We start from the raw sequence: 16,337 nt of genomic DNA on the forward strand, positions 1-16,337 counted from the left end.
CACCTACACATCTGCACACCCAGCCACCCACCCACTCAGTCACCCACACACACACACACACACACACACACACACACACACACACACACACACACACACACACACACACACACACACACACACACACACATACACAAAGAGTGGTATACCGTTGAGGATTTGCTGAACAGCTTCATTTCCCATTTGAGCAGCAGTAAAGCCCTGCAGTGACACCAGCGAGGCGTCTGCCCCGTATCCTAGCAACAGCCTGCAAGTCTGCAGATGGCCTGCCAGCGCAGCGCGGTGCAATGCCGTCTGACCCAGAGTGTCCAGTGCGTTCACCTGCAAACACAAATACCTTTGTTTCATGATTCTTGAAGGACCTTCAGTTACTACATTTGTTCCCTAAACTTCTTCACCTCTTAAAAAAAAAAAAAAAAAAATTGGAAACTTTAAAATCAGTTATTATCTTAGCAGTCTGTGATTAATTATTATTGATGAAATGTTGTAATTTTCTTTTCTGGTGAGCCCATTTTCCCACAAATAGCCTCATCTACAGCACGTCTGCTTCAGGTGAGACATTCATTTTGTCATCATGTAATTATAAGTTTCCATCTGGATGAAGTTTTGATCTGAGACACTGATCATTAAAGAAACCACTGTGGTCTTCCTTATACTTTCAGGTCTTTCAATATATTTAAATATATGAATAAACATGTCTAGGGATTAAAATATGTGTGTAAACCTTGTTTCTCACCAAAAAAACTATATAAAAAACTTTTAATTCCCAGAATGCTGTGTGACAGCCTCAGTACAAATGAATCACAAAAAGCTTCACAATGATCCTGGTAGATGCTGTTTATTCTTAAATACTGTAAATTGTTATATGTGGTGATTACATTACACATGGTTAAGTTTCATCATTCTGTTAGGTATTGGGTTAGGTTTGAAATTATTCTATCACAGTATATGAAATTTTATACTGTAATATCGCTGTACTGTATATGATGCAATAAATCTTAGGGAAAATAAATTGAGAAACTGGTTATGAGTAAAATAACCAGAGAGGAATGTCTGTTACTTTATAAATCCAGGTTATTAATCATATTTGTGCAAAAGAAATTATGGAAATTCAATACTGCCGCAAAGCAGCAACAACTGGGAATGGGTTTGGTGTGGTTACAGGAGAGAGTAAAGAAGGACATGTGATGTGTGTGATGTGTACACTCACATGCATCAGTATCAATAGTGATCGCACAGTAAGAGCGAGAGGACACATTTTTCCAGTAATGAAAATGCAATGAGTCACTTCTTTCGCTGAAAACTCATAGTCGTGTTGCTTCGCTTCATTCTGGTCTACTTCCTCTTAATGTGTAACAATCAGTGCTCCTTCTAATGTGAGTTACTATTGAATATCAGGCCAACATGGCCGCTATAAAAATAAACCCTCACTCCTTAACGCTGAGGGTCTGACACAAAAAACCTACAGCAGTTACATTACATGGGTATGAGAGAGATGCAATGACAAAATACAAACATCTGCAATATTGATATATGTAAGTGTAGGGACGCAGAAGAATGTATAAAAAGAAAGGTTTGTGAATGGATATAAAAAGCAGGTTTAAGGATTAAGGTGGAAGAAGAGAAAGAGATAGATAAATAGAGGGACAAGACTAAAATGAAGGTAATGACAGATGACAAATGGCTAACGGCGTGTAAAAGTGACTGTGACTGTGGTTTACCTTGGCACCATGTTTCTGTAGCACCTCCATAATGTCATTATGAGCTCGCTCTGCTGCCACATGGAGAGGGGTCATGAAACTACACAGAGGGAGAGAGAGAAGAGAAGAGCAAACGCTGGTTTATTTGTGTTGTTTTCAATTTACATGTGGTAAACCAATACAAAAACATGTTTCTTTTATATGCCTTTGTTTTTTTTTTAATGAATAATAAATCAGTCTTTAATCACTTGTATATAATAAATAACGATCTCACTTTGTGAAACAACAGTACTCACTCTTTATTCTTCTCATTGACATTGGCGCCTTTCCTCAACAGCAGCTCCGTCACCTGTTTCCTTTTGGGGTGAGGTGATGCTACTGCACAGTGCTAACACACACACACACACACACAAACAGAAACATCATCTTAGTATCTCTGCACAAGTGTCGACATCTGTGTGTGTGTGTGTGTGTGTGTGTAGTACAATGTTTGTATGTTTATCTTACCAGTGCGGTCTCATGTGTATGAGGGTGTTTGAAGTTGATGATCTCCAGTGCCAGGGTCTTCTTAGCCTTGGCCATGTCAGCTTCTCGAGCAGCTTGAAGCAGCGAGTGTCCCTTAAACTCATCTGAGCACACGCACGCACACACGCACACACGCACGCACACGCACACGCACACGCACACACACACACGCACACACACACACACACACACACACACACACACACACACAAACAAACATATAAACTCTTTGGGTTTTTCTTGACAAATCCTACAAACCCAAAAGCTGCAAAAACATTTAAACCCACAGCGGAGCATCTGGTTCTTCAAATGAATGAAAAACTGGACCAAAACTGGAGTTACAAGGTTCTCACTCTACTAAAACAATGTACTCTTTCACTTGCAATGACCCTGCGGCAAACCAGCGCTTCATCGAGATTACTTCAAAGTTTTTACCAGCGAGCTAATAACACATGATGCAACAGTCTGTGTGCTGGAGTTGGAGCGGAAACAAGTGATTATCCTCCAAGGGCTGAAAATTACAAACAACAAACTATTTTGCTTCAGAGGCATTTTCAGCAACATAAAAGGAGCCTGCTCAAGTCTATCTACTGACAGAGCAACAGCATTCATGCATTTATAATCAGACATTTAGACAAATGGTAAGAGCACCACAGATGTCATATCGTCTGGGAAAACGTGGTCAAGAGAGAGAGAAGAGTCAAAATCGATGACATAAAAAAAAAGCTGATAAATGAGAAACAGAAGCAGCCTCTGCAGTTTGTCCTATATAAGAAAGTTGAAGTCATTTTTCATCTTTGTTAATACACCACAGTGGTTAAAAAATGTTTGCGTTTGTGATCTCTTATTTGAGGTTCAAGCCTTAGTATAGACACATTTGCTGTTCAACCTAAGAGTTATTTTTCCTTCCAAGGTTCGTTTCATTTGAAGGACTTTCAGAGGCCAGTAGAAGTGAGTAATGAATTTTTCATTAAAAAAAAAAAAAAAAACAATTCAAGGAAAATGTGAGAAGAAATGGAAAAATAACATAAGAGCTGAATTTCAGCAACTTAAAAAATGCTTGATGTTCAGTGAACAAGGATCATCCTCACAATTCGCTGTCCAATAGGACTTCTCTGAAAAGTCTCCTTGTCTTTGCATCAAATGACGTCTGAAAAACTACCTGTTTAATATATATCAAGATGCCCGTGCTTTTATTTTACGACTGTTAATTCAGTCGTTTTGAAGTGTTTCTTTGTTGCGAGTAAAAACATACACAAACAAAATGGACCTTTTAAAGGAATATTTGGGAAACACACTTATTTACTTTCTTGTGGAGAACTGGAGATTGATACCACTCTCATATCTGTCAGCTAGAGCCACACACAGTTAGCTTAGCTTAGCTTTGCATAAAGACTGGAGACAGCTAGCTTGGCTGTGTCCAGAGGTAAAAGCCTACCAGCACCTCTGAAGCTCGTTTGTTTAATCCTTACAAAAACCCAAGTGTAAGAACAAAGACTTGTGGTTTTACAGAGAATTATATGCTGGGATATTTCTAAGCAAGCACTTCCTGGCCTTGGAGCTGGTTGCCTGGCAACCTCACAGCAGGAAAGCAAATAATTATATTTTCTAAAATGTCACACGATCGCTTTAAAAAGTCACTATATTTGGTTCACTCTAATTTCAAGCCGGTTACCTTAACCTTCTTTCACCTTTGTCTTAGTCTTCTGGGCAAACTAGACAAGACTGATGATTTTGTGAATCCATTTTCTAGTGTCAACAAAAAAAAAAAATCTTGTTGTCCACCCCTGTATTCAAGCCAATAGGAGGCTTGATGTAAGGTAAGTATTTTTCAGTCTGTTATAGTCGATTAACAGTTTCTTCCAGGAAAAGATAAAGTGCAGTGGAGAGAGAGCTGACTCACTAATTAACTTCCAAAGAGTTGCAGAGAGCTTCCTGGCTGAGACAAAGACTTAACTTGTCTGCTTTGACACTGTGGTGGCTGCACACATAAAGAAAATGCTGCTGTTCTGAGAAAGTGAATTTAATTATACTGGCTAATGAACATTTATTCTCTTTAATTAACATATCATACATCCCCAAATGCGCAATTCAAATAATACATGCATGTGGATGTAAGTATGTATGTGTGTATGCTTTTGTGTATGTGTGACCAATCTTAATAAAAAGCAACAGTGGAGAAGAGCATATCAATACTGCAGACACATTGTGAGAAGAAAATCCATCTTGTGCAACTCGGAATCAACTTGAAATCAGACAGAGGAGGGAGCGCAGTCGCTCAAAAATATTTAAGGTTAAAAGCTCTGAAAAACAGCTTGATCCTCGCTTCCTGAAGTGAAGGTGCAGTGCCTCTATGAATGAGCTACTGTAGGAATGGAACCCGAAGGCAGAAGCTATCAATGTGACTAACACGTAGTTGGGAGTGAAAATAATGGATTTGGGATTCCTGATTGACTGAATCCAGACCCCCTTAAAAAATACACCACAAAATATATACATGTAGGTGCGTATTTATACATAAACGGTTGATAATTTCTTAGTATTCTTTGCAGTCAATTGTGTTCTACTCCCCTGTCCCTTAAGCAGTTTCAAGTGTGTATATACAGCTCATCTTCCAACATGTGAATGAACTTCTCACATCGTTTAAGTGTACCGGCTGGTTTTCTTTTACCAGTAACTCTAGATAATGACTGTTGCACCATACTGGTCAGATTATAAGACTATATTTGGTTCTGAAAATGACGTTTGAAGAAGTACAGGTTGTATCTGACGACTAGGCATTTATGTATTCTCAACATCAGATAATATAACACAATCACACTCATGATAGACAGTTTAAAAAAAGAAAAGAAAAAAAAAAAAGATTAAAATCGATCACTTCAACAGTTCATTAGACTTCACGCAGGCACGAAAGGCTTCATACTACTTATTTTCACATATGCGGTAGGACTCCTTTAATGTTGCTAGGCTAGAGAGTTTGTTTGTGGAGTGTCTTTTAGAGCTAAATGAATATAAATGTGAGCATCAGTCAAGACTTCATTTTGTTCTGCTCAGCTATTCAAGCATATAGATCTGCTGGTTATCAGACGCTGGTATCTGTCTCGCTTCACACCGATAATTCCCTGTTTTCTGCTCCAGAAAACAACTGCTCTCTTTTCAGTCTTTTCAGAATGAAATATTCGTTTTTTTTTTTGGTTTTTTTTTAAACTGTTTCGATGCTCAATGAATACAGATCAACTGCTCCAAACATGACTGGTGTAAACACACCCCTCTTAAAACAACCTATTCAGGAATTCAGCGCCATGACACATTCAGAAGCGGCGTACACTGCAGCTGCAGTTTATATATGTGCCTCACTCACATGTAAGTCTCTCCTTCAGCTCAGGAGTGGGCGCCATGTCCACGGAGCTCTTGCTGTGGCAGTTGAGCAGGGTCGGGTCGGCCCCGTGGCTCAGCAGCAGAGAGCAGACCTCCACTCGGTTTTTAGACGCCGCTTCGTGGAGCGGGGTGAACTGCCACAGATCCATGGCATTAACACACGCTCCGTGCTGAAAGACAAAAGGATAGAAAGTAACAGGGAGGAAACAAAGCAATTTCTCTTAAACCTATTTTGGATAACTGTGAGGGGAATTAGAAAGCCGCACACTAAAAAACACTGTTCAAGACTGTTTGATATATATCTGCCTTGTTTTTAATGAAATAACAAAAACAACAAAACAGTGGAACTTGTTTCTCTTGGGATTTCCATTTTTGTTATTAGGAAAATATATAATCATACTAATTAAGGATTAGTTCCATTGCTTAAGTAAATACTGAGCTAACATGTGTGTGTGTGTGTGTGTGTGTGTGTTTGTGTACCTTTAGCAGAAGCTCAGTAACTTCATAGTGTCCATAGGAGCAGGCATTATGTAGAGGCACCAGACCACTGGAAGGACCAAACACAAAAGACATTTTCAATTAAAAATAAATATCAATTTTAACCACTGAAGTTCTTTACCTCTCCACTATATCTGAGTTTTGGAACAAGACTAAAAAGCAGCATGGCTGTACAATGCTACCAGATTGTGTTTATCAAATTTCATAGCAAACCATCCAATGATTGTTAAAACATTTCACCCACAAATGTCAATCACATGGTGACACTAGATGAAATGTCCATGAGTGTATGTACAAAATCTCATGGCGATCTATCTTGTCTGGAACAAAGTGGTGGTAACGGACCAACTGCACTGAAATGTTACATATTATAATTTTTCCGAGATCAAAATTCAAAAATCTGTTCTCTCTTTTTTCCCCATTCTTCATTTAAAATCTCCTTTTTATTTTACTTTTATTAACTTGTACGTACCCTTTGTCCTTGGCGTGGACATCTGCTCCGTGCTGTAGTAACAGCTGAACTATCCTCACCCTGTTGTATCCTGCTGCCAGGTGGAGTGGGGTGGACTGCAGAAGAGACACAGACACATAATAAGAGCAAGAAAAATTAGGCTCAGAGTGGGAACGAAAGACAAAAATAAAGTAAATGTTAGCCCACGTGTTCCTTCTACAGTATGACAACCCGTCATCATGATTTCATTATCATCTGCCCTGTATACAAAGAGTGTGTTGAAGGAATACAACTTCGGGTTTTCGCCGAGCAACAGCTATACGAACATTTCTAAAGGTAAGAATTTCCAGGGAGAAATGAGCTTTTCCACTCCTGAATCAGTCTCCGTTGACACAGCCTGACTATATTTCCTCCATAAAACTGATGAATAGCTGCAGCTCTGAATGCTGTAAGATGTGACTGAGATGAGATAGCTTCAGCTCTCCATGCAGTGTTGCCTCTATATGCTCTCAGCAAAGGCCATTCTTCCTCCAAGCTGGAGTCACACCCCGACCGGGGCAGAAGTGTTATGGCGGCGAGAATGTTCCCATTGTTCAGTCATATTGAGCTTGATCAATAGAGAGAGATCAAATAGAGAAAAGGACCGGGATTAAAGCTGCTACATACAGCAGGTAGATTTGAAAGAATGTGACTGAGCTACCGAGAAACTCATTCTGGGGAGTTGCATTAATTAAATGCCTGAAATATATGAGTCCCTTTCACAGATTCCATTAGGGTCATGTACAGTGCAGACCATAAATATTTGGACACATTCTGTTTGAAACACAATAATGGATACAACATTAAAGTCCCAAGTCTCAGCTTTGATTTGAGTGGTTTACTTCAATATAGAAAGAACTGTGAGAGAGATACAGCCCTTTTAACACATGACGCCCAAAGCTTAGGGGGTTCAAAAGTAAATGGACAGATACACAGCAAGCCAAAAAAAAAAGAAATCATCATATTGATCAATGACTGCCAGACGTCTTCGATCAATGACATCAGCAGATGCTTTGTATTTTTCCTGGCGACCATCACAGCAGCTACTTTCAGCTCTTGCTCGTAGTGGGGTCTCTCTGCTGTAAGTCTGGTCTTCAGAAAGTGGAATGCAAGTCAATCGGACTAGTGATTTATCCTGAAGAGTTCATTGGTCGCTGTGGTCGTATGTTTAGGGTCACTGATCTGCTGAATGATGAAATGTTATGTAAGTAATGTCCAATGAGTTTTGATGCATTTGGCTGAATGAATGAATGAATGAATGCTCCTGTATTAATCTGCATTCATCCTGTTCCTTCCATCAACAGTAAAATCATCAATAAATGCCAGTTTGCCAGTTCCATTGCCACCCGTACAGAGATGTTCCTTATTTTCCTCCACATGTTCCTCTTTCCGTTATTTTCACAGAGGTCGTTTTTTGTTTCATCAGACGATGTAACTTTGTTCCAGAACTCAACCGCTTTCTTCTCGTAGGTTTTTGCAAACTGACACCTAGCCTTTCTGTTTTTGAGACTTATCAGTGGTTTGCGTTTTGTGTTGAATACACTGAAGTTACGGTCATGAAGGAAACATCTACACCTACCTCCTGGAGAGCATTCTCGACTTGCCGTGCATAAAGGATGTTTCCCTCACCATGCAAATGATTTTTCAGTCCTCCGTAAGGCTTGTTCTCCAGTCTACGGGCTCATTTGCCATTTTCTAGTTTTCCTTTGAGCACCCGCTTTTTAGATGATACAGCTGTTGACTTTGGCAAACCAGCTACCTTTGATGTCTCACTAATGGATTGATAACTTAAGCAAGTTCCAAATCTATTTACTGCAGATAACACCTGATTTCCGAGCCACAAGGTCCCATTAGGTGATGGCATGGTGGAGCCTGATTGATCAGCTTTTTTCTGAAGAAGGTGCTTCAGTACAACTTGTTCTTCAGGGCCATCACACCCTGGTGATCTGGTGTTGTCACAAAGTGCAAAGATTCCTCCCCATTGAGCATATGGCCATATGGCTTTGTAGTAACGCAGGTGATTCTGCTGACAGCCACATTATGCACTGAAAGAAGAATGGCAAATATTGACCGTGGGACAGCAGTGGGGTGATAATGTTGATGGGACAGTGAAGGGAAGGTGTTCTGACTCCTGTCAGCAGGATTCAGATGTTTAAGTGGTGCAGAGTAGCACAGTTTTTACATCAGCATGATCCATCAAACCAAGTCAAACCCTAAAACACTGATTCAATCTGAGCTGGGCAAGCAAAACTGCCAACAAACAATTTACCAGCATTTTTGGGATGTCAACCACTAACAATGTTGCCATAAGTATAAACTGAAATAGTGACAACTACAAAAAACAGAAATCAGTGGTGGTGCTACAATGGTTTCAGCATTCAGAAACTCTATAATACAGATAACAGACTACAACCTGCGGTTCAACCACAGCCACTGGCTGCAGTTTAGGGAACACTGGTACTGGTGTTATTGATGTTCCTCTGTTATAAAGCCAGTAATGAGGTCATTCACAGGTCACTTACAGGGGGAAATTTTCACTTTAAAAAGTCAGACTACAGCATTACTTCACTCAGACTTCAGAGGAGAACTTGAAACACAAATCATCTTTGGTGATCTCTGCTGCTCACTCAGAAGCTCAGCTGAGAGGCAGCGGCGAGACAGAGAGGCAGAGCTGGGTGGACAGATGGTTCACTCGTATTTACAGGATGTGACAGCAGCATTTGCAAGTAGCAGTACATGGTTATTAGTCATCATCCTCATTTTATATTATGCAGTGTTGTTCTGTGTGTGTGTGTGTGTGTGTGTGTGTCTGTCTGTGTACTTGTTATTGCAAATTGTTGCAAATATAAACAAACAAAAAGACACAAATGTGTAAAGCATTAATCAGTACATCTTAAACCCCCTAGCTACCACTGAGTCATCACTTATGCCTCACTCACTCACTCTCTCACACACTCACGCGCACACACACACACACACACACACACACACACACACACACACACACACACACACACACACACACACACACACACACACACACACACACACACACACACACACACACACACACACACACACACACACACACGCATGTGCTGTTGCATCATCAAGATGTTGTTGCCAGGGTCAGACTGGGTAGTTTAAGCTCCACCCCCTCAATCTGTCAACACTGTGTGAGGAACGGGTATATGCATAATTGTGATATGTGTGTGTGTGTGTGTGTGTGTGTGTGAGATAGAGGGTGTGAGAGAGAAAGAACCACCACTGTCCCACATAAACATCATCACTGCCTCAGAAGGTCTTGTATTGGATTCTCCACTCAGAAGCTTATTTAGAGTCAAGTTATAAAAAAGCAGCTCCAGCTGAAACTTTTTATGATGATCCGCTGACCTCTGTAGCCACAAGCCAGTAGTGCTAAGTATCAAAAGCATCAACCATTTATCATCTATCTGACCCATCCTACATCCTCTGTCAACATCAACTATTTTCCACTGCAGCCTGTTCTTTTTCTAGTGCTCTGAACTGCCATTCTATGAAGCAAAGGTTTTACTACATGCTACAGGCCTTATAATACGTTTTTTTAATGAATGGTCTTTAAATAAAGACAACAGTGCAGTGAACTAAAATGTTTTGACCCTGTCTTTATACAAGCACAATATTTCTGCCAGTTCCAAAACTGTGAGTGAAGTGAAGGTCACATTAGGTTGTTTACACAATTGCCTGAAATGACAATTCCCCAGTGTATTCAAGTGAAGTGTGTACTTAAGATACAGAGAGATGTGGGGATGAGAGTATTTAGTGTAAAACACTCTACAACACTTTAAATCTTGGGCTGAGTTTCACTGTCTATTTACTTGCTTATGGCACTGTCAGTACATGTTTTAGCTATGCATCCCATATATTGTTATTCTCAGGATAAGTTCAGCTACTTAGAAATAGCCTAACATCATGTTGCATGTGAGTCATACCAGAGACGTCATAAGGCAGGACTCACAGTCCTATAAGGACTTTTGTCAAACTACATATATTCAAACAGTTTGTGTGTGTGCCAAGCTAGCGGCATGAGTGTGCGGATGACCACGTTTTTCTGTCGTCTGTCAAAAGTAATGACCTTCCCATCAGCCACTGCTGTAATTTGTGTTTACTACTAATTAGCAAATGTTAGCATGCAAATACACTAAGCTAAAATGGCAAACATGGTAAACATTATACCATCATCATGTTAGCATATTCATTGTGAGCGTTGGAAAATACGTTTATTCACTTTATGCCAAGAGTTACAGGAGAAGATTGGTACCACTTTCATTTCTGTGCATTAAATATGAAGCTGGAGTCAAGAGTTGGTTAGCTTAGCATAAAGACTAGAAACAGAGGGAAACACCTAGCCTGTCTCTTTTCAAAGGTTATAATTAACACTTTACATCTTTAATCCGTACAAATAATGAGTTAAACAGTTTTCTTTGGACAGAGTTTTCGCTAACAGCTTCAAGTCTTTATGCTAAGATAAGCTAACCGTCTCCAGGCTATAGCTTTATATTAAGTGCACAAACTTAATATGTGGTATAGATCTTCTCATCTAACTCTTGGCAAGAAACCAAATGAGAGTATTTCACAAAATCATGAATTACTTCCTTTGAGTGTAGGATTGTGTGTGTGCGTTTTTAAAGCCCCTGTCATAATTATATTACTGGGTTTTCTATTTCTAACATCTGTCCAAGGTTTTTGTTTCTCTGGTTTGGTTTTCCTGCTTGTAAGGTTTTGTAATGCCTTTTAATGTTTTTTTGTTGTTTGTTTTTTTTTTTTATGAGTGAATGTTGATTAGTTAAACCAAATCATTAGCTAGATGTAGTGTCTGTGTCCTTCAACTGTCTTCTTGTTTTTCTCTTCATAAAGTCTGCTCAGACTTGATGAAATGCCACCTTAAATTGAAACCTAGTAGACTGCATTTCAAACAGATGCAATTGGCACTTACAGAAGCAGACTGAAAGTGAACAATAGCAATAAAAAAAAAATTCTGTTGTGTTTTAATCATCTAAAAGCCTTTTTGTGAGATGGAGGGGAGTTGGGAGTGGAGGATGGGCAGAAGATGAAAGAGGGAAATATGGGAGGAAAATGAATGAAGCAGGAAGCGAGGAGAGATGCAGAGGACATGTTCAAGCTTCTATGGAAAATACTTATCTTTCCTCCCTTGGTAGCATTTATCTTTTTTTTATTTATCCCTTCTCCCTCAATAGAAACAGTATGCATCTGAATGGTAGCTGCAAATTCAAAATGTACTAAATTGTGCTTATTTCGCTTATTTGGTCATCTAACAGCACAGATAATCATCACAAGTTGTACTATCAAAAATATAAATCACACACCATTTAAAGACAAATGGGGGGTGTTATCTGCTGCTGTGTTAGTCCCTTCTTTGTTTCCATTTTTCTTTAACCTCTCTCTCTCTCTCTCTCTCTCTCTCTCTCTCTAACTCTCTCTCTCTCTCTCTCTCTCAGACTTCCTCTTCTTTTTACGAGCCTGTCAAGTTGTTCCCATGACAACGGTGACTGCTAGCTGTCAGCAGTTGCCATAGCAATGAGACATGATCTATTTGGGAGGGTGAACGGCAACATTTGGACCATTTTGTTTGGTGTCATTTGCATGAATGTGTGTGTGTGTTTGTGTTTGTGTGTGTGTGTGTGTGTGTGTGTGTGTATGTGTGTGTACATGAAACTCTGATGTTATTCTTTGACTTTGCCCAGCAGGGTCCAGACCATACTCCCACTAATCCACATAAATCAGTGAATTCACCAGCAGCAATACAAAATGCCACTGCAAATAAAACAGACAGCCATACCAAATCATTTAACCTCAGACTGTCTTGAAACAAACAAACAAAAGGTCAATATATAATTTAACTTAAATCAGTCCAATAAGTAATAATGATAAGTCCAGTTTCATTTGGGTCATGAAGGACTCTGTACACCTGTACACCATCACTCCGTGTGGTCCTAGTGATTAATTAATTAATCAATTAATTAAAGTAGAGAAAATTACATCTTTTATGTCGACATTAATAGTGTAATATCAAGTCTTTTAGCTAGTACTCGAGTCAGGGCTTCACATTAGAAGGGGCACGCACTAACAAGATGAGCAGTGTCAAATGGCTGGATCAATAAACATATCAGCAAATCTATGTGCTACTGCCCTGACTGACACATGCAGACACACAGAGAGAGAGACACACACACACACACACACACACACACACACACACACACACGGTATAAGCTGCTGACAGCTCAGCCGAGCCAACAGCGTGGAAGATAAATAACCTACAGCTAGTCTTCTCATCTTATGCTCTCCATACACACTCAGTCAGACGCACACGCACACGCACACACACACACACACACACACACAATCACACACACACACACACACAGATATCTCAGCCATCAACTGTCTATCTGTTCTGCCTCCCAACTATAAACACTGACTTTTCCAAGGAGCTGAGAGGTACATGGACAGTTTAAAGCCCAGCGGCTCAAAAAGTAGAACTTCAGGAAAACACTCCTTCCACAACAGGAAGGCGAGCATGTCAGTTTTATAATCATTTCTAGGTATCCACTGTCAGCTGCTGCTCAGTCATATCAGTCACTGATATCCTAAAAACCTAAATGTTCAACCTTATTACTAATAACCTCACAAACGCATATGTAAACATTAAATCAACAATAACAGAAATATCACGAAGGGAGGATGGGGTGGTGGAGAGAGCTACAGCAGCAGAGTGATACTGAGGAGTGTCTATATGTCCTATGCACCTGCATGAATATGACTGAGCCAGTGATTGTAAGGCGTACAGGAATCAGCTGATGTGAATCAGCCAATACAAGAAGCTACACCTTTATGATATATACTGTACATGCTTCTATGTGGTGTACAAACTGCCTAGATTGATTTAATAAATCACAATTATTAATCACAACCAAACTACATTATTTCTTTTAAGGCAGAAGACTTTTAATTAATTGCAATTTCAGCACTTAAATCAATGTTTTTTCTTTTGGGAACCAAAGGCATCTGATCCTTCATGATAAACTACCAGTGGACCAGCAAGCTGCAACTACACACATTTTCCTCAACAAAATGCCACAGGTTTACTTGGAAGCAAGAGGTTAAATTTGTCACTGATATAAGTTTATTGAAACTTTTACCATACCCTATTTGTCATCTGCCATCTGAACATTTAGCAAACACCTCTGGACAGTTTCACTGTGTGTTTCAAAGGAGCAGAAGTGTAATCTCTCTCAGACAGGGCATCAGGTTACGTTTACAAATACACCGACTGGGCTGTGAATAATCTCCTGTCAAGCAGCATTCAGTCAGTCTTACGACCTTGTTCACGTTCGCCTGGATTTGTAAACGAGCAAACTTCTGCCAAGACAAGAGCCACGATGGCCTCAATTCTGATCTGCAGACTCATCAGGATCCCAGAGGAGACGTACAAATGAGAGCTTAATATCGGTGGAGAGTTTCCAGGCAAGCTGGACATTTTTCAATACAGAGACGACAGCACTGGAATGAAAAGAACCTCATTTGATTGTACAGTAAAAGCTCAGGAAATAGCCGACCTTACATTCCAGCACCGAGTGCTTGCAACTGTCCCATATAATAATGCTGTAATTTTATTACGGAGCCCTGAAACTGACAAAATGTAATAACACAAGTCAGAAATATGGCTGTATACATGACTACATAATTCTATTAGTTAAATAAATACTATGGATTGTAAAAAGAAATATGAAGTTTTATGTTTCTCCATTATCTATCCCTAGCAAATCTTAATATTTATTTAAAAAGCATTTTCTTATTAATCTATTTGATGAGCATGACCAGAGAAGTGATTGGTCCAGGTTTGTGTCTGTGTAGGTGGGCTTCCATCTGAATGTAGAGCAAATTTCAAACAAATTTTAAGAAAATTGGCAAAAGAAAATGCAAATGCTGTTGTAGGAGGAGTTGGTTCATCCAGATGAACCGCTGGTGGTGCTGATTCTCCACTTTTTATGTTTCAATATGTTGCCAACGAAAAGGTAGAAAAGATGATAGAAATATGGCAATTCTGTTTGTTTCATTCATTAATTTGAGGAACATTAGTCTCCTCATTGCACATACAGATCTGTTTTCATCTCCTGGTCACACACTTAATGTGTCTCATAACTACTTCTCTTAGTCTGTGACCATTGCATTTTGTCACATTTTGCTTTTCTCAATACACCTCAGCCAAGTGTAAAAACATTTGGGATATTTCAAGATTTTTTTTTTTTTTATGTGTTTCTGTATTTATGCACAAATTGAATACATGTAAGAACAGGTGGCTGGAAACGCACCTTGTGACATCAGTGGAGCAATTCAGAGCACTGTGTAGAAGGTAGCTAAATAAACACACAGAGCGCCTCTTCAGATAATGTTAGCAACAGCTACATTAGCCTGTATAAACTGCTGTAACTGTAGCTAAAGCATTTTAGCTGGCAAGCAAACACTAAGAAAGGAAGCTCGCAAATGTTAATAAGAAGCCTTTGGTTTATTTGGTTTAACATTATTTGAAAACCTAAAAAAATAGTAAAGTAAAGTTTTACTTAATTTCATTAGCTGAATGGTAGCAAAGAGAAAATAAAATGTTTTTAATCAACTGGTTGGAGGTTAAATAAAACGTTTTAGATAGATAGATGGATAGATAGATAGATAGATAGATAGATAGATAGATAGATAGATAGATAGATAGATAGATAGATAGATAGATAGATAGATAGATAGATAGATAGATACTTAATTTATCCCCTAAGGGAAATTCATGTGTCCATTAGCTCATTGTTGATAATGATAATAATTACAGTTAATAATAAATAAACAATAATAATTAAATTAGTCCACTTCCTTTGGCTGAGTTGTTGTATAGCCTGATGGCAGTGGGAACAAAGGATCTCCTGAACCTCTCTGTTCTGCAGCGCAGTGAGATGAGACGTTTATATCTCTTTCTTCTTTATTTCTTTATATTTCATTTATTCACATAAATTATTTAACAAGCAAAATTATCATTTGAAGTATATACTTATATTTTTGACTTGTATCATAAAGTTTTACTATGTTTCTCAGTTTCAGGGTTCCAGAGTAAAAACTGCGTCTTATTTTAGCAATTGACATGTTAAGGTGAAAAATAACACAGTCCTCAAATGGCAGAAAATATTGTAGGAAAAGAAGCGTTTCAAAACCAGTTTTGTTAATGTCAAATATCCACCAAATCATACTCCTGAGAAGTTCACTTTTGGAAATGCATATTTTTCAGCAGAGAGAAATGATGAACGCTGTCAGTCAGGGTTGAATCTCTCAGCAGGATACAACCCCATAATCAACATTTAAACAAGGCTTCAATGAAAAGTCTTTTCCTTTCCTCTCTCCCTGTGAATCTGAATCATGGTCTTGCTCTCCAGTTGTCTGTTTCTTTGATGTTTGTGCCAGCTAGGACGTGAGTGGGTGCGATAATTCTCACTGGTAAGATATAGATCCAAAATTCAGAATATTCAGAAACACACAGACACACAAACCAATGCAAACACACATTCACAACAGACGGAGCTCAACAGAGTCAAAAACATGAAATGTACTCTGTGAAAAACGAACAGAAAACTGAATTCCAGCACAACTACTGGCAGTTAGTCGAGCTGAGGCACATGGCAAGGGAAAAATGAAAAATGAAAAAA

The 16,337-nt window shown here is 39.1% G+C and overlaps 1 protein-coding gene across 2 annotated transcripts in view; it reads right to left on the bottom strand.

Moving 5' to 3' along the window:
* Positions 1 to 16,337, bottom strand: part of tnksa (tankyrase, TRF1-interacting ankyrin-related ADP-ribose polymerase a) — an 82,469-nt gene that overhangs the window by 27,171 nt on the left and 38,961 nt on the right. For both annotated transcript variants that reach the window (XR_008830262.1, XM_056403004.1), the window contains exons 7-13: positions 6,574 to 6,668; positions 6,084 to 6,150; positions 5,587 to 5,773; positions 2,208 to 2,329; positions 1,997 to 2,088; positions 1,722 to 1,800; positions 150 to 321 (exon numbers count right to left, since the gene is read on the bottom strand). Coding sequence is in view for 1 of the 2 variants with exons in the window: in XM_056403004.1 (XP_056258979.1) it covers positions 150 to 321; positions 1,722 to 1,800; positions 1,997 to 2,088; positions 2,208 to 2,329; positions 5,587 to 5,773; positions 6,084 to 6,150; positions 6,574 to 6,668 (814 nt within the window). In the remaining variant the exon portion in view is untranslated. The remainder of the gene's footprint in view (positions 1 to 149; positions 322 to 1,721; positions 1,801 to 1,996; positions 2,089 to 2,207; positions 2,330 to 5,586; positions 5,774 to 6,083; positions 6,151 to 6,573; positions 6,669 to 16,337) is intronic.

The sequence above is a fragment of the Seriola aureovittata genome, chromosome 18 (genome assembly GCF_021018895.1).
Source record: "Seriola aureovittata isolate HTS-2021-v1 ecotype China chromosome 18, ASM2101889v1, whole genome shotgun sequence".
NCBI lineage: Eukaryota > Metazoa > Chordata > Actinopteri > Carangiformes > Carangidae > Seriola > Seriola aureovittata.